We start from the raw sequence: 23,273 nt of genomic DNA on the forward strand, positions 1-23,273 counted from the left end.
AGGCCCACAGAAGGCCGAAACGATCGTCTGGGGTTTGTTGTTTCTCTTGTTCAGAGAAGAATTGCCTGGTATTTCGGTGCTGGGCTGTCATTGGGCAGGGTCAGACTGATATGCTACAGGATATTTTTTCTCTGTGAAGGGGCATAGTGTGCTTAAAGAGTATGCACCCTGAGTGGCACCCTAAAATGAACAGTCACGTAAGTTTTTCTAGCTTTTGTTCAGTCTCAGCTGAGTGCATCTCTCTCTCTTTTTATATTTATGCAAATTGCTCTTGGGTCTCCCTAAGAGTAGAAGGGGAAACCATACGTGGACTCCTTACACACATGCCCTTAGAGAGATACGACTACACCTCACTGACGAGGCACACAGAAGGCCGTAACGATCATCTGGGGTTGTTGTTTCTCTTTTTCAGAGAAGAATTGCCTGGTATTTCGGTGCTGGACTGTCATTGGGCAGGGTCAGACTGATATGCTACAGGATATTTTTTCTCTGTGAAGGGGCATAGTGTGCTAAAAAGAGTATGCACCCTGAGTGGCACCCTAAAATGAACAGGCACAGAAGTTTTTCTAGCTTTTGTTCTGTCTCAGCTGAGTGCATCGCTCTCTCTTTTTATATTTATGCAAATTGCTCTTGGGTCTCCATAAGAGTAAAAGGGGAAATCAGACTTGGACTCCTTGCACACATGCCCTTAGAGAGATGCGAATGCACCTCACTGACGAGGCACACAGAAGGCCGTAACGATCGTCTGGGGTTGTTGTTTCTCTTTTTCAGAGAAGAATTGCCTGGTATTTCGGTGCTGGACTGTCATTGGGCAGGGTCAGACTGATATGCTACAGGATATTTTTTCTCTGTGAAGGGGCATAGTGTGCTTAAAGAGTATGCACCCTGAGTGGCACCCTAAAATGAACAGGCACGTAAGTTTTTCTAGCTTTTGTTCTGTCTCAGCTGAGTGCATCCCTCTCTCTTTATATATATATATATATATATATACATACATATTTAGACATGTATTTGTATGCATCTCTATGTCCATGCCTTTTTATTCTAACACCTGAGACCTCATATCTTTGAACCTTTAAAACTTTTTAATGCAATACATTTAAATAAAAATGTATTAGACAGTGTTATTATGAGTTTAACTGTACTGTACAATGTATTTTTGATGTGTTTTGTGTAATTCTTTAGTCAAGTATAAAAGTTAACCAGAGCTCTGAAGTCGAGTTAACTTGGTGTGCGTTAAATTCAATTGCGCTCTAGCGGACGCATTTACTTTCCACCTGTAAAATGCACGCTACATCGGACTCGCGCAAAGAGCCGTGATAAACCCCTTTTAGCTTGCGCGGAACTGTTAGCACACCACTCGTAATCTAGCCCATTGTCAGCATGTTTTTGAGTGATCACAATTCCAAATCCTTCTGCCAATAAAAGGCTGCAGTCGCGAACGTGTTTTCTACTGAATACCTTATGAAATTGTGTACTCATTTCTTTATCCACGTTATCGGTATAGAGATTTGCAATCCAAAGACAATGACAAATACAAAGGCTATTTTTCAGTTTTAGATATTACATTAGAGTTGTCTGGATTGACCTCTTAGTACAGCATATCATGTTAATAATAATAAACATGTTTAAAATTAACCTATTGTGTTCTGAAACCAAAGTGATATGTCTTAATCAATATTAATTCTATTTGAATATGGGCATAAATATACTGGGCATGTTGGCTTATTAGATTTTTTTTATTGTTATTACTGAAAACGTTTTTTTTTTTTTTTTTTTAAATTATTGATTGAGAATAAAGTGTTTATGCGATTTTCATCTTCAATCAAGAAGAACGATGTAGTCAATTATTTTCACGTAGAAGAAAGAGGACACAACTTATATCATCTTCAATATGGGGATTGTAACAATTCACAAACTGTAAATTGTTGAAAGCGCAAAGCTACGAGATTTGCTCCACTGAAAGAATATAGCCCTTACAATCTTGTCAAAAGTTTACGTTCTCACTGTACAGAATAGGGTTTGTCTTTGCCGGATAACAGCATAAACATACACTATAAAAATTAACATTACTGCATTTTATTAACCTTGTAATATCTTTGTTACTATCAACAAATTGCAATATGAGAATCTTCATATGGAAAACATGATTTTTGGACCCAAGATATTTCAAATGCCAGCAAACAAGAAGGAATGCCAAACAATGTTATCTTGGACACAACGTGATAGCCCAAAATAAATCACATAAAAAATTGTAAAAGTACTGTAACTTAATTCCACGAAAATGTAAGTATGAAATAAAAACAAACATTTTACGAATGCGATTGTTAAACCGCTTTTCTAGATGATGTTGAAGTGATTTCGGTTTTCGTATGTTTCCAGCAGATCCCTATTTTCCTGGGACAATTCCAGTTTCTGGTGTCCTGTCTGTTGGTAGAATTGCCCTGGAAGTAAACATCTGTCCTGAGGTATAGGCTTGTTATGTGGTTGTGGGTATCAGATATTATATTGAATAATAATGTTGTGCATATTATGTGCTATTTACAATAGGTGTTTAGGGGCAGAGCAGAGTAGGAAGAGATATGGAAAACTTAGTACTCAAACTGCTTACTTGACTGTTCTACTGTAACTCCTCTACTGTAATGTGTTCTGGGTAATGTGTTTCAAATTTGGGAACTATGGCCTAGATTACAAGTTTTGCGTTAGAGGCTGTGCGGTGCTAACAAGCAGTTTTGTCTCACCGCTCACTTACCTACATATTGCGAGTTTTCAGAAACCCGTCATTAAAAGACAAGAAGTGAGCGTTGAGCAAAATTTCGCTCATTACCGCACTCCAATACCAGCTCTGCTTAAGTCAGAGGTGAGCTGGTCGTATGTGCTCGTGCACGATTTCCGTATAGGAATCAACGGGGAGAGCTGGTTGAGAAAAAGTCTAACACCTGCAAAAAAAGCAGAGTAAAACTCCTTAACGCAGCCCCAATGATTCCTATGGGGAAATAAAAGTTATGTCTACTAATGTAGGTGGCGGCGGTGTCCGGAGCGGCAGATTAGGAGTTTAAATTTTTATTATAGTGTTTGCGATGCGGGAGGGCCTCGGTTTAGGGGTTAATAGGTAGTTTATGGGTGTTAGTGTACTTTTTAGCACTTTAGTTATGAGTTTTATGTTACGGCGTCGTACCATAAAACTCATAACTACTGACTTTTAAATGCGTTAGGACTCTTGACAGGGTAGGGTGTACCGCTCACTTTTTGGCCTCCCAGGACAGACTCGTAATATCAGCGCTATGGAAGTCCCATAGAAAAAAGAAGTTGTTTTGCGGTAAGGCCAAAGAAGTGTGCGGTGACCCTAAACCTTCAAGACTTGTAATACCAGCGGTAGTAAAAAAGCAGCTTTAGGACCTCTTAACGCTGCTTTTTTATCCTAACGCACAACTCGTAATCTAGCCGTATGTTTTTATTGCTGCAATATTGCAAGAAATAATTCATATAACATAATACATTTTAAAACATTACCTTAAAGTTTTCTGTTATTAGATTGAATAGTTTTGTTGAACTGCCTCCATCACATGCAGTATTCGACATTAAAATTTCCAGAGGTGCCAAAATCTGGAGTTTCGTAATTACCTAGGTCCCAAAAGACACAATGAAGAGAAGAGACATTAAAGTGATTTAATAATACTCTTAAACACAGGGGCACTTTAATTCATTAAAGTTTATAATGATACTTATTTTTAAAAATACTTACCTTTGCGTTATGGTAAACATAACGCTTATTCTCATCCTCGATGATGAATTCGACTTCCTCCAATCATTGTGTGCCCCCTTTGGCGTCCAGCTCGTGGGGCAACGCAACGATTGGACGAAGCCGGTTTTGTCATCTATATGCTAATGAAGCAGCAGATGTCTACAGAGGATCAGCGTTATGTTTACCATAACGCAAAGGTAAGTATTTTTTAAAAAAAGCATCATTGTAAACTTTAATGAACTGCTTTAGGTAATCGCTAGTGCTGTCACGACTCAACACAAATATTGCTACCTTAAGCGCAGGTAGTAGAGTCAGACACATAATATCAGTATTGGTTTTATTGAGCTCAGCCTTTATAGAAGTGCAACTGTGCGCAAATCCCATGCTTTTTAGAGATGTTCATAGCACTCCTGGGTAATTTCTCCATTCCCTGACATAGCCCCTTTCTTAAAATGCAACCTCAAGGTGCAACCGGGACTGTAATGAGAGGGTTGTCTCTAAAGGAAAGGGCGTAGAAGATGAGGGGCATGGATATAAATAACAGGTTCCCAGGGGTGCTCCTCCAAGCCATAACCCTTCCACTTAAAAAATGTTCTGAAGTCAACCTCTATAAAGAAGAGAGTCTAAAATCTTTTCCACTTCATAATCTTCTGAACCATCTACAGAAACAGGTGAAGTAGGAGGAGAATGATGTCACAGAATTGGATTTGAAAAACCAACGCTTCAGTAGAGATATATGGAAACTGGGTGAATCCGGGAACTGAAAGGAAGGCCCAAATGAACAGCCACAATGTGTTTCATCCTAAAAGGACCCAAAAGCATAGCTAATGCTTAATAGAAAGGCAAGTCAACTTTAAGTTAGCAGAGGAGAGCCACATTTTGTTGCCACATGCAGAAGAAGGAGCAGGAGACTTAACCACAAAAAATCTTTTGCCATTGTTGAGCCCGAAACAATGGCTTCTGAGACAGCTAGAAATTCTTGGAAAAATAAATTAATCTCTGACTCAACTATGGTACAGGGGAAATCCAGAAAAATATTTGGATGGAAGCCATATGTTGCAAAAAAAAGGAGACATTTTAATAGACTGTTTAAGTTAATTATTATAAGCAAATTCAGCAGTAGGAAGCAACAAAATATGATGTTCCTGCAGATAAATACAAAAGCACCAAGTATGATTTGTCTTCTCATTCTGTTCATTAGTCTGTGAACGATTGGTAGTCTGATGAAATGTTACAACTGGAGCAAAAGTACTTACAAAATTGGGAAATAAAATGTGAAATTCTGTCCAACAAAATAGTCTGAGGTAAACCATGTTGATGGAAATTGTCTTTCAAAAATAAATCAGCTGTTACCATGGCAGAGGGAAGACCAATAACCTGAACAAAGTGAGCCAACTTGGTCAGATGATCACTTACCACAAAAATTAGTATTACCCATCAGCTCCTTCAAAACATAAGCACCCACTCAGTTCATTCTTTAATCCAGTGGGCCACCATTTTTAAAATAAACTGTAGCTCATTGGTACAAAAAACAACTCTCTCCTGCTACAAGGGTTGAACATGATATTATTATGTTTTGAGTTTTTATTATTTTGTCCTTAGTTCTGTAGACACCACAAGGTAAATGCCCAAAGCAATAAAGCAAATTGGACTTACTACAACATACCTAGACTGCAGCTAAATTGCACCCAGAGTTCTATTAGACTTAACCACAGCCCATCTCCCATATCTACTAACCCTAACCACAAGTAGGTTGTAGATAATTCAACTCACCAATTAGTCAATCTCCTGTATGTTAGTTTACCATCATACAATAAACTATGACTATGTCTATGATGCTGCCCTAAACTTGCCATGTTTTATCAAAATTTGTAAAAAAAAAAAATGCTGGACCAATCTTATTACTTCCTGTTCCACAAATCTTCACTACTTGGATCCTTCATTACACAAAAATCTCGGCTGCTTGGATCCTTCATTACACAAAAATCTTATCTACTTTTAATTTACCATATTCTAAAATTGATTTTGCTGAACTCAAAGTCAATATCACATCGCTGTAAAGCAGTATATTAGGGAAGTCCTTGTACTGTGAATCCAATTAAGGCCTAGTTTCCAAGTGGAGTGCTATTGATAGCGTACAGTGCACTATCAATATTCAAAGTGAAAGTCAATCCTAGCGTTTTACAAACGCTAGGATTGACTAATGAAACAAATAAAGAAGACTTTCATTCATGAAGTATAAGATACTTCATGTAGAAAGCTCCTTTATTTGATTCAATCTATCTCCGTTTTTACCTGGTACAGCAGACCACTGCTAAAAAATTTTTTGGCTAAGAGGTGACTTTTTCACCTTTTAGCCAATAGCCGTGCGGTAAATCTGTCTTGGCGCCCATGGGAGCTGGATTTACCACATGTCTATTGGCTATGAGGTGAAAACTTCATCTCTTAGCCAAAAATTTTTTTACCCGTGGGGTGCTGTACCAGGTAAAAATGGCGATTGATTGAATCAAATAAAGGAGCTTTCTACATGAAGTATCTTATACTTCATGAATGAAAGTCCCCTTTATTGGTTTCAATAGCCAATTCTAGCGTTTGTAAAACACTAGGATTGACTTTTACTTTAATGTTAAGAATAGCACACAATCTGGTATTACAAGTACATGGTAAAAACAGAATTACCAGAGAATGTTTAGAACAGCCTCTAACTCTTTAGTGCACCCTGTACTTTCATTGGATAATATTTTTGGATAACAAGTATTACTTAAAGCACCTATGGCTTTAGTGCATTGGCTTACCGTACCTTCAGGTTAGCACATGAGCGAAAGACTTCGGGTTTTCACTGATTTCCAGATGTTAGTGTACCTAAGGCTTTCATTCAAGCCTTAATATGAGCTCAAGAATAGGAGTGCTATTTATTTAACTTGAGCAAGGTTAGTGTTTAATAGCGCTAATATTTTTGCGCTCCACTTGCAGTCTAGGTATAAAGGTTTAAGCAGCTGCCACTTAACTCAGAATGAAGATAGTTGAGATAAAAACAACAGTCACTGACGGTAAACTCTGTGACAATCAGGATCCTAGCCAGGTACTATTTTTCCATAGGCTGCTCCGTGTGTGGTGAAGTGCAATGTTTTTACATTACCAGCACTGAAATGCTTGACTTTACATGCATGCACTATCATACCACAGACAAAAGCCCTAGTAGATGTTGGACTTTTGTTAGTCATAAATAAAATAAAATCATAAATAAAAGATGTGTAAAGGACAGCTCGATTGACCGGGCACTCCAGTCATAACTTTTTATGAGACAATAGAATAAACATCAACATGAGTCCTTGTTCAAAATATGTCCAAGGAGGTCAGAGGTCATTCTTTTTTACCTATTACAATCATTAAAATTATTAAACATACTATACAATATTCAAAATAATCCATAAAATATTTATATTTTTTACAGTATGCATAATAATTTTTAATAGTTTTTATCTAATATTTCAATAACGCGCATTGAAGTCAGCAACTCTTCATGTGCACTAACCTAACCATGTTAGTCCTAAATCATGAACCCCAATGCTCGTTACGCATATTTTACATTCCTATGTTATTCACTTAGAAAATAATACTTATTATTAAATATATATATATATGATAGTGTTAAGGTAAAATAGATATCTATACCTATATACCTATGGGAATAGATATACAGGTATAAGTATATATATAATATATACATATATATTTACTGTATATGTGTGTATATATATATATATATATATATACACACACACACAATGAAAAGTACAGTATCTTGTAAGTGAAAAACATTGGAATGTGAAACATATACAGTACATATACAGTATGAACACACATCTATAGTATGTATGTATATATATATATATATATATAAAAATATATATATATATACTGTAGACACCTACAGTATATATATGCAAAAATACATACACATATAAAATACATACACATATATATGCAAAAATACACATATTTAGACATGTCTATGTATGCATATATATGTAAAAGCCCTTTTTTTAACCTTATACTATCTATCTTTGAACTCATAACTTTTTTAATATTAGTTTTTCAAATATGTTTTATCAGATGGTGTTTATATGGGTGTAACTGTACTTTTACATGCAGGGGTCAGCGATAGCGGGGGCGGCAGATTAGGGGTTAATAAGTGTAAGGTTAGGGGTGTTTAGACTCGGGGTACATGTTAGGGTGTTAGGTGCAGACTTAGGAAGTGTTTCCCCATAGGAAACAATGGGGCTGCGTTAGGAGCTGAACGCTGCTTTTTTGCAGGTGTTAGGTTTTTTTTCAGCTCAAACTGTCCCATTGTTTCCTATGGGGGAATCGTGCACGAGCACGTTTTTGAAGCTGGCCGCGTCCGTAAGCACCGCTGGTATCGAGAGTTGAAGTGGCGGTAAATATGCTCTACGCTCCCTTTTTTGGAGCCTAACGCAGCCCTTCTGTGAACTCTAAATACCAGCGGTATTTAAAAGGTGCGGGGGAAAAAAAGCATGCGTAGCTAACGCACCCCTTTGGCCGCAGAACTCTAAATCTAGCCGTATGCTTATAAAATGTATTAAAGGGACACTGAAGGCAAAAATAAAACTAATCGCAGCTAAAAAGAAAGTACAAATCTAAATATATTTACAGAGCACTATTTGTTTAAATTACTTACCATTTGGAAGATATTTGGCTTTAAAAATGTAACACTTTCCAAACCCACTCCGTTTATCGTTTTTATCTTTTTTCCAATCTGGGCTGACAACCCAAGTTGGAATATGGCAACCGTTATTCCTGATGCGCATGATCAAGATAGCACAACGTCATACATTACGTCACTATATTCATGTCAGTTCTATATGCAGTAGAGTGTACATGCGCAAAACGCCGTAATCAGCAGTTAACTATATGGCAAAGAAGGAGATACAATACAATTCTATATATGCAGTAGAGTGCGCATGCGCAAAACGCTGTAATCGGCTATTAATTATATGCAAAAGAAGGACATACGATAGGTTAGTGCTTTTCGAAAATGTACTGCCCATATTGGAGGGATGAATTAGGTGACGTCAGGATGAATTAATAAAAGATGTCTTTATGCCGTTATTCAGCTTAATTTTGCAATGAATATAGGTTAGTTATTTAATAATTATATGTACTGTATGTGTTGAAATGTGGGTTCCATTTTGAGTAAAAAATGCAAAAGTTATTAATCCTTTAAGTGTTTAAACAGGTGTGTAGAAATTCCCAGAGTATTTGATACAAACCTTTTGCAAATAGCATATAAATCCTTTGCTTTTGTAAATATGCAAAGAGGTTGCTGATTAAAAACTACAAATAGAAGCCCAAGCCTAAAAAACAAGTATAATAACACAATATTATTTTGCCTTATTTTAAATATTATATATATTTTTGTATGATTCCACAGATTTACATACACTACATCATAAATTCCAAAATATCTGCCGTTTCCTCGCCACTCTGGTTGGTTCACAAACTTGCTAATACAGGCAATTAAACAAAATACTTAAAATTATGCTTACCTGATCATTTTCAGATGGAAAGAGTCCACAGCTGCATTCATTACTTTTGGGAAATAAGCACCTGGCCACCAGGAGGAGGCAAAGACAACCCAGACAAAGGCTTAAATACTCCTCCCACTCCCCTCATCCCCCAGTCATTCTGCTGAGGAACAAGGAACAGTAGAAGAAATACCAGGGTGAAAAGGTGCCAGAAGAATAAAAAAATAAAAGACGCCCCACATAAAAAATACGGGTGGGGAGCTGTGAACACTTTCCATCTGAAGAAAAGAAAAGGATCAGGTAAGCATAATTTAAGTTTTTCTTCATAAATGGAAAGAGTACACAGCTGCATTCATCACTTTTGGGAAAACAGTACCCAAGCTATAGAGGCAGGAAGTCATAGAAGGAACCAAGAGGACACAAGGCCACGTCACTGACGAACACGGAATAACCCTTTAAACACCATCCTGCTAGCACACATACCAGGTGCAAAGTGACAGCTGAGCAACCACAAACCTTCCGTTTGCTAGGCAGGAAAGCCCACCATCAGGTCACGTCAGTTGGCTGTCCCAAGGGAGCCATATTATCCGGCACAAGACCAGCCCCAAGGAGCCCTGTCTCTCAGTAAATCTGGCCAAGTTGTAAAACAGAACAGCCAGAACAAGGGCTAAGCCCAAGTACCCCGGAAACTGGAACCCCCTGGCCAGTCCTAGGATTATAAGGTCCGGTAACATCCCACAGCTGGATCCACAAAGAGAAAATGCAGAGTAAAACCCTTGACCACCAGAAGATCAGGACAAAAAGCCCGGGCCCCACAAATGTTGAGATTAAACAATGTTCCAGGAACATAAATCCCTCGTCTGATATAAAAAAACAAACCTCCCAGGGAAAAATCCTGAATAACCCGGATAAAAAGAGCAAGAAGCCCTTGCAAGTCCTGACCCCAAGGGAAGAGACCACCCCTTGCAGGAACCCAACACTCCAAAGAGCCAGGGCCATAAAAGGACACTAGAGCTAACCAGCGTCCAAGCAACATTAACATGACTGTGCTTGAAAGTGCGGCTAATCCCCCAAAGGGATACAGGGCACCACTCATTTTATCAACCTCGAAAGGAGAAAGGCTGAGGAGACCTCGCCGGGGATCAAACTAGCAACCCTCGGATTGCTACAGTCACAGAGCATTAGTATGCTGAACTAGTTGTCCATCTAGCCACAAGCTCCAGACACAAGGGGAACAGTGAGGACAAGTTACCTGAACAGAGCAACATCAAGCCCTCACATCACCTCAGATATGAAGTCAGAGGACAGTAAAACATGGGTTTGGGTACCAAATGGATGGCAAAACCTGTACCATAAGAGTGGAAAACCACTATGACCCCTTCTGTCCCAAAAAAGAGATGCAGAGCATTCCTAACACCGGGAAAGGACCCCAAACCGGAGTCTGAAGGGACCTCACTGTTTAATATCCCAAAAAGGGAACAACCAATTCCTGAAAGGAATCTAAGTCCCCCAAAGGCGACTCCAAGAATTCTCAATAAAGAAGAGAACCACTAAAGGAACAAGTCCAAAAAAGATAATTTCCTAAAGCAACACCGCCCCGACTGGGGGAAAAAGAGGTGCTAAACCCTCTAATCTTCCCACCACATGGAAAGGTATACTCTAGGATCCGAGGGTATCGGAAGCAACAGAGAGTGACGCAGCAAAATTCACTGACCCAGTCACCAAAGAGACGGCTATTTAGGACCAAAAAACAATCCAGCCGTATGCTTATAAAATGTATTAAAGGGACACTGAAGGCAAAAATAAAACTAATCGCAGCTAAAAAGAAAGTACAAATCTAAATATATTTACAGAGCACTATTTGTTTAAATTACTTACCATTTGGAAGATATTTGGCTTTAAAAATGTAACACTTTCCAAACCCACTCCGTTTATCGTTTTTATCTTTTTTCCAATCTGGGCTGACAACCCAAGTTGGAATATGGCAACCGTTATTCCTGATGCGCATGATCAAGATAGCACAACGTCATACATTACGTCACTATATTCATGTCAGTTCTATATGCAGTAGAGTGTACATGCGCAAAACGCCGTAATCAGCAGTTAACTATATGGCAAAGAAGGAGATACAATACAATTCTATATATGCAGTAGAGTGCGCATGCGCAAAACGCTGTAATCGGCTGTTAATTATATGCAAAAGAAGGACATACGATAGGTTAGTGCTTTTCGAAAATGTACTGCCCATATTGGAGGGATGAATTAGGTGACGTCAGGATGAATTAATAAAAGATGTCTTTATGCCGTTATTCAGCTTAATTTTGCAATGAATATAGGTTAGTTATTTAATAATTATATGTACTGTATGTGTTGAAATGTGGGTTCCATTTTGAGTAAAAAATGCAAAAGTTATTAATCCTTTAAGTGTTTAAACAGGTGTGTAGAAATTCCCAGAGTATTTGATACAAACCTTTTGCAAATAGCATATAAATCCTTTGCTTTTGTAAATATGCAAAGAGGTTGCTGATTAAAAACTACAAATAGAAGCCCAAGCCTAAAAAACAAGTATAATAACACAATATTATTTTGCCTTATTTTAAATATTATATATATTTTTGTATGATTCCACAGATTTACATACACTACATCATAAATTCCAAAATATCTGCCGTTTCCTCACCACTCTGGTTGGTTCACAAACTTGCTAATACAGGCAATTAAACAAAAAACTTAAAATTATGCTTACCTGATCATTTTCAGATGGAAAGAGTCCACAGCTGCATTCATTACTTTTGGGAAATAAGCACCTGGCCACCAGGAGGAGGCAAAGACAACCCAGACAAAGGCTTAAATACTCCTCCCACTCCCCTCATCCCCCAGTCATTCTGCTGAGGAACAAGGAACAGTAGAAGAAATACCAGGGTGAAAAGGTGCCAGAAGAATAAAAAAATAAAAGACGCCCCACATAAAAAATACGGGTGGGGAGCTGTGAACACTTTCCATCTGAAGAAAAGAAAAGGATCAGGTAAGCATAATTTAAGTTTTTCTTCATAAATGGAAAGAGTACACAGCTGCATTCATCACTTTTGGGAAAACAGTACCCAAGCTATAGAGGACACTGAATGCAAAAACGTGAGAGTACAATAGGAGGCCCATTCTGAGGGCACCAGTCCTGAAAAAAACACATCCCAACCAAACCCCGCTTCGTTGGAGCCGGGCAACAAAACTAGAAGGAAAAGGCCCCAAGGACACTTACCCGCAGATAGTCCGAAAGCCTAACTAGAGACCGCAAGCAGACTCACTGAGCCAACACTCCTCCAGAAGAACAGTCACCCAGCAGTCGGTCCCCACACATCCATACTAGTACAGTACCAAAATCCCCAAAAGAGAGGGAACAAGGGTAAGCCAAAGGGATACTCAAAAGGTACAGTAAAATCCATAAACGAAAAACCCCCTTTAAAAGAAGGTTAAAATCTACAGAGACCCGAATGGATCCAGAGAACAAGGGGAGATGATGCCCAACCCACAAGGAGCAACAGGCATCATCAAGGAGAAGAAACATCTCCCATGCATCGTATAACAGCAACCGAAAAGACAGCTGAAGACAAGTCTTCAAAACGTCAAAACTCAGAGACTGAGCAAACAGTAGCAAACTCAGAGAATAAACATCTGAGTCTAGTAACCCGCTGCCATCCGACACGGAGAAAACACTATCCGTAAGGAAGAAGCGGCCGCGTAAAGTAGCAGACTGTCCAACCTCCAGGACATAGATTGCCCAACCTCCAAGACAGAGGACACTATCCAGGCAATCCAGGCCGCCAAGCCTTCTGTGCCTCTCCCCCTAGAGCTAACCAGCGTCCAAGCAACATTAACATGACTGTGCTTGAAAGTGCAGCTAATCCCCCAAAGGGATACAGGGCACCGCTCATTTTATCAACCTCGAAAGGAGAAAGGCTGAGGAGACCTCGCCGGGGATCAAACTAGCAACCCTCGGATTGCTACAGTCACAGAGCATTAGTATGCTGAACTAGTTGTCCATCTAGCCACAAGCTCCAGACACAAGGGGAACAGTGAGGACAAGTTACCTGAACAGAGCAACATCAAGCCCTCACATCACCTCAGATATGAAGTCAGAGGACAGTAAAACATGGGTTTGGGTGCCAAATGGATGGCAAAACCTGTACCATAAGAGTGGAAAACCACTATGACCCCTTCTGTCCCAAAAAAGAGATGCAGAGCATTCCTAACACCGGGAAAGGACCCCAAACCGGAGTCTGAAGGGACCTCACTGTCTAATATCCCAAAAAGGGAACAACCAATTCCTGAAAGGAATCTAAGTCCCCCAAAGGCGACTCCAAGAATTCTCAATAAAGAAGAGAACCACTAAAGGAACAAGTCCAAAAAAGATAATTTCCTAAAGCAACACCGCCCCGACTGGGGGAAAAAGAGGTGCTAAACCCTCTAATCTTCCCACCACATGGAAAGGTATACTCTAGGATCCGAGGGTATCGGAAGCAACAGAGAGTGACGCAGCAAAATTCACTGACCCAGTCACCAAAGAGACGGCTATTTAGGACCAAAAAACAATCCAGAGAGCCGCACGGACCCGTAAGTCCTCTTGAGAATGCGTAGTTGAAATTTGTAAAATAAATAACAAAAAAACTAAAATAAAGCTAAGAGCACTCGGCACCTCCACAAGGCATAATAGGCGCCACGTGTTTGACTAAGCCGCGAGACAGAAGATCTGAACCCAATCAGGACCAGCCTGCAACCAGGGTCGTAACTGCCAAGCTGGCTAAATCCTCAGAGAGGAGAAAACAGACAACATGGGACTAATGTGTCCCGAACAACTTCCATAGAAGCAAACAGCGAGTATCGATCCCAGATATTTTTAAGTTCCCGCAGGAAACATAGTATGAAAAAGAAAATAAAATCTATCCTAACCGGATTAAATAAAATAACAGGCAACCCGAAGGTTAACGCCCAAGAAGAAACAGAAAGACCGTAGGACCAGCCTAACTGAAACCCTTTTCTTCCGACAAAACTGGTAAGGATCTCGACTTAAAGGAGATTACTTCATCCCCCCATGTCTATCGAGGTGAGCCATTCGGAGGAGGAGACTGATGAGTCCCATACCCAAGAAGGATAGGCTCCCCAAGCAGCTCAAAAATGTGTCTGAGTAAGACACTAAGGCAAGCCCGTCTGTAACGAAAGGCACAACACTCAGGAACAGTTACACCCGCAAGGAACTGTACATGCCCTACAGAGGCCGAGAGACCTGGGGAAATCGGGCACAAGCACAATCACAAATAAACATCTGGACTTTGCAGACACGCAAGCTCCAAAGTATGTAAAAGCGAAAACATGCCACAACCTCCGGGGGGAAACAAGGAAAAGGGAAACACATAACTTGGGTTACCCGCATGTGTAGCAGTAGGGAGCGGTAGGGAACTCGCCTCCCGGAGGACAGGGCCCCCCGAGGCAGATAGCTCAGCAGTTTCTGGAATCCCCGAGCCCGAGAAACAAGGCGCTCTAGGACGGCCTAAAGAACATAACCGACTGACCTGAGTCAATGGGGCCAATTCGCATTCTTCACAGGACGAAGAATCTGAATCAGAAAGTTGACCAAACTCAACATCAGTATCCTCCATAACTGGATAAAGGATACCCAAAAAATGGACTATATATAAAACAAGTTAAACAGCACCTGACACCCACAATGGCTGGGGCACTTGCTACCTCCTATGTACCAGACACCAGCGGACTAGAATTTTCCGTCGCCACACAGTCAGGAATGCGGAAATGGGAGAACAGAATGTAAACACGCTTGATCACAAGGTGAACCGTACAGTCCAACAAAAGCACGCCCAACCGTAAGGTCGCATCACTTCAACAGGCCGTAAGCCACGAGCCCAGTTAACAATACACATAAGCAGGTTGAATCACATTAAAAACATGATTAAAAAAAAAACCTGTTCAATAATCCCCCTCAGGAGATATCAACCCTTGATTCCAAGATACTAAAGGAGTCACACTGAGACCCTTATTTTTCATGTGAGTTCACAGGAACAAATGAGTTACAGTACATTCATGAAGAAGTAAAATGAAACGATATTACCAGAACACGGCCCTTCAAGTGTGATGGATAGTAGACTCGCCTCCGCCATGGACTGGAGAGAAGAAAGCAGGCAGTGAAGCGAATTTCGACAACGCTGATTGCTTAAGGAGCTGTTAACATGAGTCGGGATGGTTTCGCAGAAAGACTCTTCCTGCATCTCTGGACTCTAACTTTCATCCAAGCCCTCACTGAGAGACTGACAGGATTACTTAAAACTCCCCGTCCCATGTCAAAGAGTACTACCCTCCATAAGAGACGAAAACAAACTTCTGACACTTCTCTCTCAACCTCCTGGGACGAAAGGCAAAGAATGACTGGGGGATGAGGGGAGTGGGAGGAGTATTTAAGCCTTTGGTTGGTGTGTCTTTGCCTCCTCCTGGGGGCCAGGTTCTTATTTCTGAAAAGTAATGAATGCAGCTAAGGATTCTATCCATTTATGAAGAAAATGCACTGCCTTTTCGCTAGACAAATAAAAAGCTGAGGTGAAAGTTATACTAATACAAATAAAATATTGCAGTAAACATTTTAATAAAGTATTTAAATTTTACCTTGACATATATGGTATTGTCTGAAAACTGGGACAATATGACCTCTGGGTTTTTTAAATCAATACTAGCAATTCCTATTTCGCCTTTAGCAAGTCCTCTTCCTTCCACTACAGCCACCATAACTGAGGCAGCAGCCGGAGCAGACAATGCAGATGATGAAGTAACTGTAATAGAGAAATAGTTGGACTTTATAACAGTCTATTCAAATATTAATTAAATTTTAAATATAGTTATAGTTGTCTGTTTTTCACCAGCTTTTTGCTGTAAGGGATAGAAAACTTTCATGATTCCCCACTCAAATAATTAATTAAGCAGTTCATATTAAAACAATATTTTTTACTTTGAATAGAAAATAAAATGTTATTATAAGATAGCTATGTCCTTGGCTACTTTATAAGAAAGCAAGGCCTGTGTACCTTTCTACTCTGAACAATTTGGCTTTAAAAGATGTTTAATGCAATAAGGTTTAATTAGTTTATAGGACTTATTTTTTTCCTGCAATAACCATATTATGAGAACTAATCCTTATTATGACTAATACATATTTGTTTACAAATGTACAGGGAAGCAGCTATATCACTGTTTAGTTGAAAGAGTATAATTTTTACAGTCTCCCAAGACTGAGGGCAGGAAAAACTTTACACGGATAAACTAAACAGAGATTGAGCTCAGCAAAACTTGTGATTCTTGTGAGAAGAGCAGAGCAGATGAATTTCTGATTCAAGCTAAACTGATTTTTAACATCAACGTGTGAACACTGTCCTCATGGTAATATATTTGTGTCCTGTTTCTTTTGGGAAGAGATTTTGCTGAAGCATCTTCCACAAAGTGTTTGTCACCTGATCAGATGAAGTTGATTCTGTGTGGGATTACTGTGATCTACTTAGTGTATGCTGCACTAACTGAAGCTACGTAATCATTGCTTGGTTTTAGTATAAGTTTACAAATAAAAATAAATCTTATTTTGTATCCTTTGTGTCCTCCCTTTTTCTGTGGTAATAGGCAGATTTGGCACAAACACTCGACTTGTCTCTTTACTCTGTTGTATCTTATGCCATGTATCCCCCTAGAGGATCTATCCACCTTAGTATTTCCATCGTAAGCTGCTTTTTTCATTTACCTGTTGCCATGTCTTTTTCAACTCTTCACCCTGCTCTTTCTCCACCTATATCTATTGTGAGAGTAACAAAGGGGTTAACTCACCCCAGGACTCTCTTCTGTCCTTGCTATGAGTCTCTCTCTCTCTCAGCATCAGCCTCCCATTTAATTTAGCCCTGTCTCTCTCCCCCTGCCTGCAACTTTTTGTCTATATACTTCTCTCTGTCCTTATTTCTTCACAAATCTATCTCACATTTAGATCTGCCAACCTATTTCTTTCTCCACCTTGTCTTGCTAAGCTCATTCGCTTGTCCAGGTCAAGTTCAGTTTTTTAGTTCTACGTATTTTATTACAAGTTATAACTAACAAAAATGAATAAATATAAATAACAAATACAGTCAATACAGATTCACTATAACAATAGTTCTAGGAAATCCATCAACACATATTTATATGTAGTGCAAAGGTATTTTACAATTTAGATCTTAAAGCTAGATAACAAGATGAGTAATATTGACTGTTCATGACACATTACAACAGGTCTCATATAATAAGTATTGTGTCTGCTAAGCTATTGTGTATCATACTTGTTATGTGCAAATTAGGGTCCTAGTCAAATTTAACTCGATTTAAAAGATGATAATTGTGTGCACAATGCAGGCGATAATCAACTTTTAATATCACTTTTTAAACGCTGGTTTAAACTGTTACCATGAGCAGTAACAATCCCCACCAGCACTACTATGTGTCTGAGTCCCCAACATAATAAGTTCTAAACCACCATAACCAACATTACATTTAACCAGTAAACCATCAGAACTCCATTGTAATGAACTACCCCACTGCAATTCACCCCCTAACTACCATATACCCACCACCAATAAAACCCAACTGCTAATAAGCCCTAATTCTCCCCAACCCCCATCTCTAAGACCCCCATAACTATAGCCCCCTAACCACTATTATCCTCATAAACTGCCAGACTTACAATACACTTAGCCCCCTATCCACCACAACCCCAATGTTTCAAATCTCCCCTCCGCTATTAACCTCCTAACAACCACAACCTCCTATTAAACTTAAGTTACCCCTCCTCTATTGATCCCTAAACTGCTAAGCCTAATCAAATAAATACCTGAGTTATTAAACCCTAACCACTAATCTCTCCTCCACTGCAAGACCCCCACCTAAACTGGCTCCTTCTCTAAGACCACTCCAAAGCAAAAGCCTCAAGCTAAACTAAGGTCTAGCCTAAAAAACAACAACTCCCATCACCATTTAAGTTTAAAGAAAGGTACAGAAAAAAGTAAACTAAATTAAAAAGCCCCCTAGGGGTCAGTATAGGTGGGGTGTCTTGCAGTGAGGTATTCATAGGGTAGGGTCAGTTTAGGTAGAGGGATCTTAGGATAGGTTTAGTCTAGGTTGGTGTTTTTTTAGGACATTAGTCATAGGTTTGAGATTAGTTAGGTAGAGACAGTCAAAGTTTAAGGTTCAGTTTAGATGGGGGTGCATGTGATGGGAGGGAGTCCAGGGTTGGGGTCAGTTTATATCATTTAAGGTGGGAGGTCCTGTAGAGGGGGGGTGATTACTGATTATGTGGTAAAAAGCAAGGGTGATTTTTGAGATGGGGCCAGGTAGTTTGGAGGTTAATGCTGGGGAGGATTTTTAGTGTAGAGGGTTAATAGTGGAGGGAAGTTCGCAATTTAGGGGTTTTGGCAGAGGGGGCCTGGCTGTTTAAGGGTTAATAGTGGTTAGAAGTTATTGTGATGAGTGTTGTGGTGATTTAGGTGTTAAATGCAATGAGGGTATGGTAGTTTTGGGGGTTAATAGTGTAATGGGGCAGAGGTTAGGGAAATAATGCATTTTTAAATGTAAATTAAATTGTACCTCTACTAGACACTAGATATTATGCTGCATATGCAGCATCAAGGCTTCAGCATTTCAGGAGTTAAATCATCTCTATCTTATCGGGATGATTGACAACCACTGTCTACCCGCTGTTAAAATGTGAAGCTTTTCCGCCGCTGTTAATAAATTAAGCCCATTATGCATGTGAAAACTAATACAACTGAAGAAAGTGATGTGAAAAGCTGGTTGTTTTAACCCAGACAAAAAAAACAAAAATTTATGAAGTATGAAAATCACACAAAAATAGTTGCACATATATGTCAGATAAGCGATATTTAAGATTATTTCCCCCTCTTGTTCTAGTAATATTCTGTCATGGTAAAACAAGTTTATCCACTCTAAAGGCTTGATTTATCAAGCAAGGGCGGACAGGGGCGTATATATTCGCCCCCGTCTGCCCCAGCTCTCCTCTGTCGGTTAGCAATCCGCTGCCGGTGTTCTGGTAAGATGGTGAACATTTGAAAAGAGCGAACCATGTCACTTTCTGTGACGTTTCATCAGCTGTTTGACACATTTTGGAGCTAATGCGCATGCGTGCCAGTGTCATCACATACCTGGCCGCATACGTCACTGCTCAAATATTTAGTGCTGTGACATTCAGGAACCTTTATAGAGTGCATGTGTGTGACTCATGGAAAGCTGTTTATTAAGCCCCCACTGCATTACTACTATTGTAAAGCTGAGTCTCCGTGCATGAGAAACAGCCCCCCCCCCCCCCGCCACTCGGCTATAGCTACTGCTTCTGATGATCCAATGCAGCTTTTTACATGCTTCCTTCAATGTCATTATGTTATGAAAGATTATGAAACATAATGACATTGAACGGAGCCTGTGAAAAGCTGCATTGGATCATCAGAAGCCGTGGCTATAGCTGAGTGGCGGCGGGGGGCTGTTTCTCATGCACGGAGACTCAGCTTTACAGTAGTAGTAATGGGAGTAGTTGCAGTGGGGGCGGAGTGCCGAATATTGCCGAGGAGCCTAATAAACAGCTTTCCATGAGTCACACGCATGCGCTCTATAAAGGTTCCTGAATTTCACAGCACTAAATATTTGAGCAGTGATGTATGCGGCCAGGTATGTGATGACACTGGCATGCATGCGCATTAGCTCCAAAATGTGTCAAACAGCTGATGAAACGTCACAGGAAGTGACATGGTTCGCTCTTTTCAAAAGTTCGCCTTCTTACCAGAACCCTGGAATGTAATATTGCACACAAGTGCTATTTGCACTTGTGTGGAATACCACCCCCTGCCCGCACACAGCCAATCATGCACGGGCAGGAGCTGTCAATCTTCCCATCAGACAAAAGGGTAGGGAAGCAGCGATCTGATGACCGCTGCTTGATAAATCGTGACTGCAGGTTCTCTTGTGCGAACCTGCAGTCAAAGGGAGGAAAAGGGCTTGATAAATCCTAAGGGCTCTAAGTGTTCCAGCACATGAAGATAAGGTGTTTGGCACAGCTACTCATTATTCTAAAATTAGCTTGTTTATATTTGCTATATAGTAGTCCTTCTCTCTTTCTGCACTCCATACCTTGCCTTATCTCATTCCAGTCTGGCATTCCCTCTATATCTCATCTATTCAATATTGTATATCCATTTATTTAACCATAAAAATAATGATCAATTCTAAACAGAGCACGGGATAATAAAATACAGTACCTGAATATCCAGTCAAAGGAGTTTGGAATTTTCCAACAGGCTTTGTAAAGTGACCACTGAAGGTTTTCCCTTTGTCTTTACCCTGCCGTGACAGGCTACTAGTAGCAGAAGTAAAATGAAATGTACTAATATTTTCTGTAAAGGAACTCTTGTCAGCAAAATAGGAATCTAAGTGAAAACAAAATCAAGAAAAATGCAATACAATATTATAGTACAATAATAAAAAGCCATAAAACTTATTTCTTTCCTTCAAAGAGACACAAAAGACAGAATGAAACTTTCAGCTATAGTAAAACAATTTTGAAAGATGTTCAATCTACTTCTGTTATCAAATTTTCTTTGTCGTCTTTGTAACCTTTGTTAAACAGCACACCTAGATACGCTCACTATCAGCAATGCACTACTGGGAGCTAGCTGGTGATTGGTGACTACGCATATACTGTATGTCACTTGTTATTCGCTTACCAGATTCAGTGTTCACCTAGGTCCCAGTAATCCATTACTGCGGTGAAGCTTTCTAAATCATGAAAGAAAAAATGTGGGTTTCATGTCCCTTTATACCACCTTTTCAGGAGTTAAACAAGTTATATGCGAACAATAGGGCAATAATACAATACTCACTTTAGAGCATTTTTGTTTTGCTTTTTTCTGTCTCCTTAATGTGCATCACAGATGTTCTAGTCCTTTCTAATAATGAAATAGATTCCAAACTTCCCTTTATTAAAAGCTGCTAAAAACTAAGAAGTCATGTTAAAGGGCCATTCCGGTCACAAGTGAAATGCATAGAAACATATTTGCAATATACATGTATTGACAAAAATGCTTCTAATAAAAGTTATCACTGTTTTTAGTGTAAACATTTTTCTCTGCACGTGCATGTGAAGCATATCTAGATATTCTCTGTGCAAAACAAACTGTCTCATTTTACAGATGCAAATATTCAAAAATCCAAACTATTCTGAAATCCAAACCTTTTCCAGTCTCAAGCAGAAGTGTTTTCTACCTGTAATAAGTTTATTTTGTAGTACATGTCCATTAAATGTTTGATATGGAGGCATTACCCTTTTGTAAATGTATTTTTCTACAAGATATTGCCTCCAAATCTGCTCTGCCCGACTGTAAAAGGACAATAAGAGGCCATATTGCTGGCGCCATTTACTTTAACCCCTTAGTGACCAGACCACTTTTCAATTTGTTGACCATCTGGGACCAAGGCTATTTTTGCATTTCTGCGATGTTTGTGTTTAACTGTAATTTTCCTCTTACTCATTTACTGTACCCACACATATTATATACTGTTTTTCTAAAGATATGATTATTTTCATCATATCTTATAATTTACTATAAAAAAAATATAAAATATGAGGAAAAAATGAAAAAAAATGCACTTTTTCTAACTTTGAGCCCCAAAATCTCTTACACATCTACAACCACCATAAAAAACCAATGCTAAACAGTTTCTAAATTTTGTCCTGAGTTTATAAATACCCAATGTTTACATGTTCTTTGCTTTTTTTGCAAGTTATAGGGCAATAAGTACAAGTAGCACTTTGCTATTTCAAAACCATGTTTTTTCAAAATTGGCGATAGTTACATTGTAACACCAATATCTGTCATGAATCCCTGAATAACCCTTCAAATGTATATATTTTTTAAAAGAAGACAACCTAAGGTATTAAACTTGGGGTATTTTGACTTTTTCCATGCAACCATTTTACCACCAATCTATGCCAAAGTTTGGGGGGGGGGGGGGAAATAATTTGATTTTTTGACAAAATAGCAATTTAAGAATACATTTACTGATAATATTAAGGGTTACTGCCAAATAACACCCTCATATGTCTTCAGCAGCATCTCCTGGGTACAGTGATACCACCCATGTATAGGTGTGTCGGGTTCTCGGAGGGCTAAAAGCTCTTATTTTTAGGGAGCGCATTCCAGTTTTTCAACTTGGAATTTTCACATCGGTCATCATGCACCCATGTCCTATTTGGGACATTTCTGAAGCTGGTCAATGGAATTTACCCCCATCAAACCATATATTTTTGAAAAGTAGACACCCTAGGGTATTTCAAATGCTTGTATTTTAACACTTTCCATGCACTAATTCAACCACCAGTCTTTGTCAAACTTTTGGGTAGTCATTATTTTGTGTTATTTTTCACACACATTGTACTTTAGGCATGGATTCTCAGTTCCTGTTATGTGTTACTGCCAAAAAACACCTCAATATGTGTTCAACAGCATCTCCTGAGTACAGTGATACCACCCATGTATAGGTGTGTCGGGTTCTCTGGGGGCTAAAAGGCCTTAATTTTAGGAAGCGCATTCCAGTTTTTCAACTTGGAATTTTCACGTCGGTCATCATGCACCCATGTCCTATTTGGGACATTTCTGAAGCTGGTCAATGGAATTTACCCCCATCAAACCATATATTTTTGAAAAGTAGACACCCTAGGGTATTTCAAATGCTTGTATTTTAACACTTTCCATGCACTAATTCAACCACCAGTCTTTGTCAAACTTTTGGGTAGTCATTATTTTGTGTTATTTTTCACACACATTGTACTTTAGGCATGGATTCTCAGTTCCTGTTATGTGTTACTGCCAAAAAACACCTCAATATGTGTTCAACAACATCTCCTGAGT

At 39.2% G+C, this 23,273-nt stretch overlaps 1 protein-coding gene across 1 annotated transcript in view; it reads right to left on the reverse strand.

Moving 5' to 3' along the window:
- The window catches only part of MSH4 (mutS homolog 4), a 195,132-nt gene extending 174,008 nt beyond the window's left edge, over positions 1-21,124 (reverse strand). Inside the window, exons 1-4 of the mRNA XM_053693186.1 lie at positions 21,106-21,124; positions 20,625-20,792; positions 15,958-16,121; positions 3,514-3,624 (exon numbers count right to left, since the gene is read on the reverse strand). Of these exons, the coding sequence (XP_053549161.1) occupies positions 3,514-3,624; positions 15,958-16,121; positions 20,625-20,792; positions 21,106-21,124 (462 nt within the window). The remainder of the gene's footprint in view (positions 1-3,513; positions 3,625-15,957; positions 16,122-20,624; positions 20,793-21,105) is intronic.
- Positions 21,125-23,273: the final 2,149 nt, after the last annotated feature.

This window comes from Bombina bombina, chromosome 10 (genome assembly GCF_027579735.1).
Source record: "Bombina bombina isolate aBomBom1 chromosome 10, aBomBom1.pri, whole genome shotgun sequence".
NCBI lineage: Eukaryota > Metazoa > Chordata > Amphibia > Anura > Bombinatoridae > Bombina > Bombina bombina.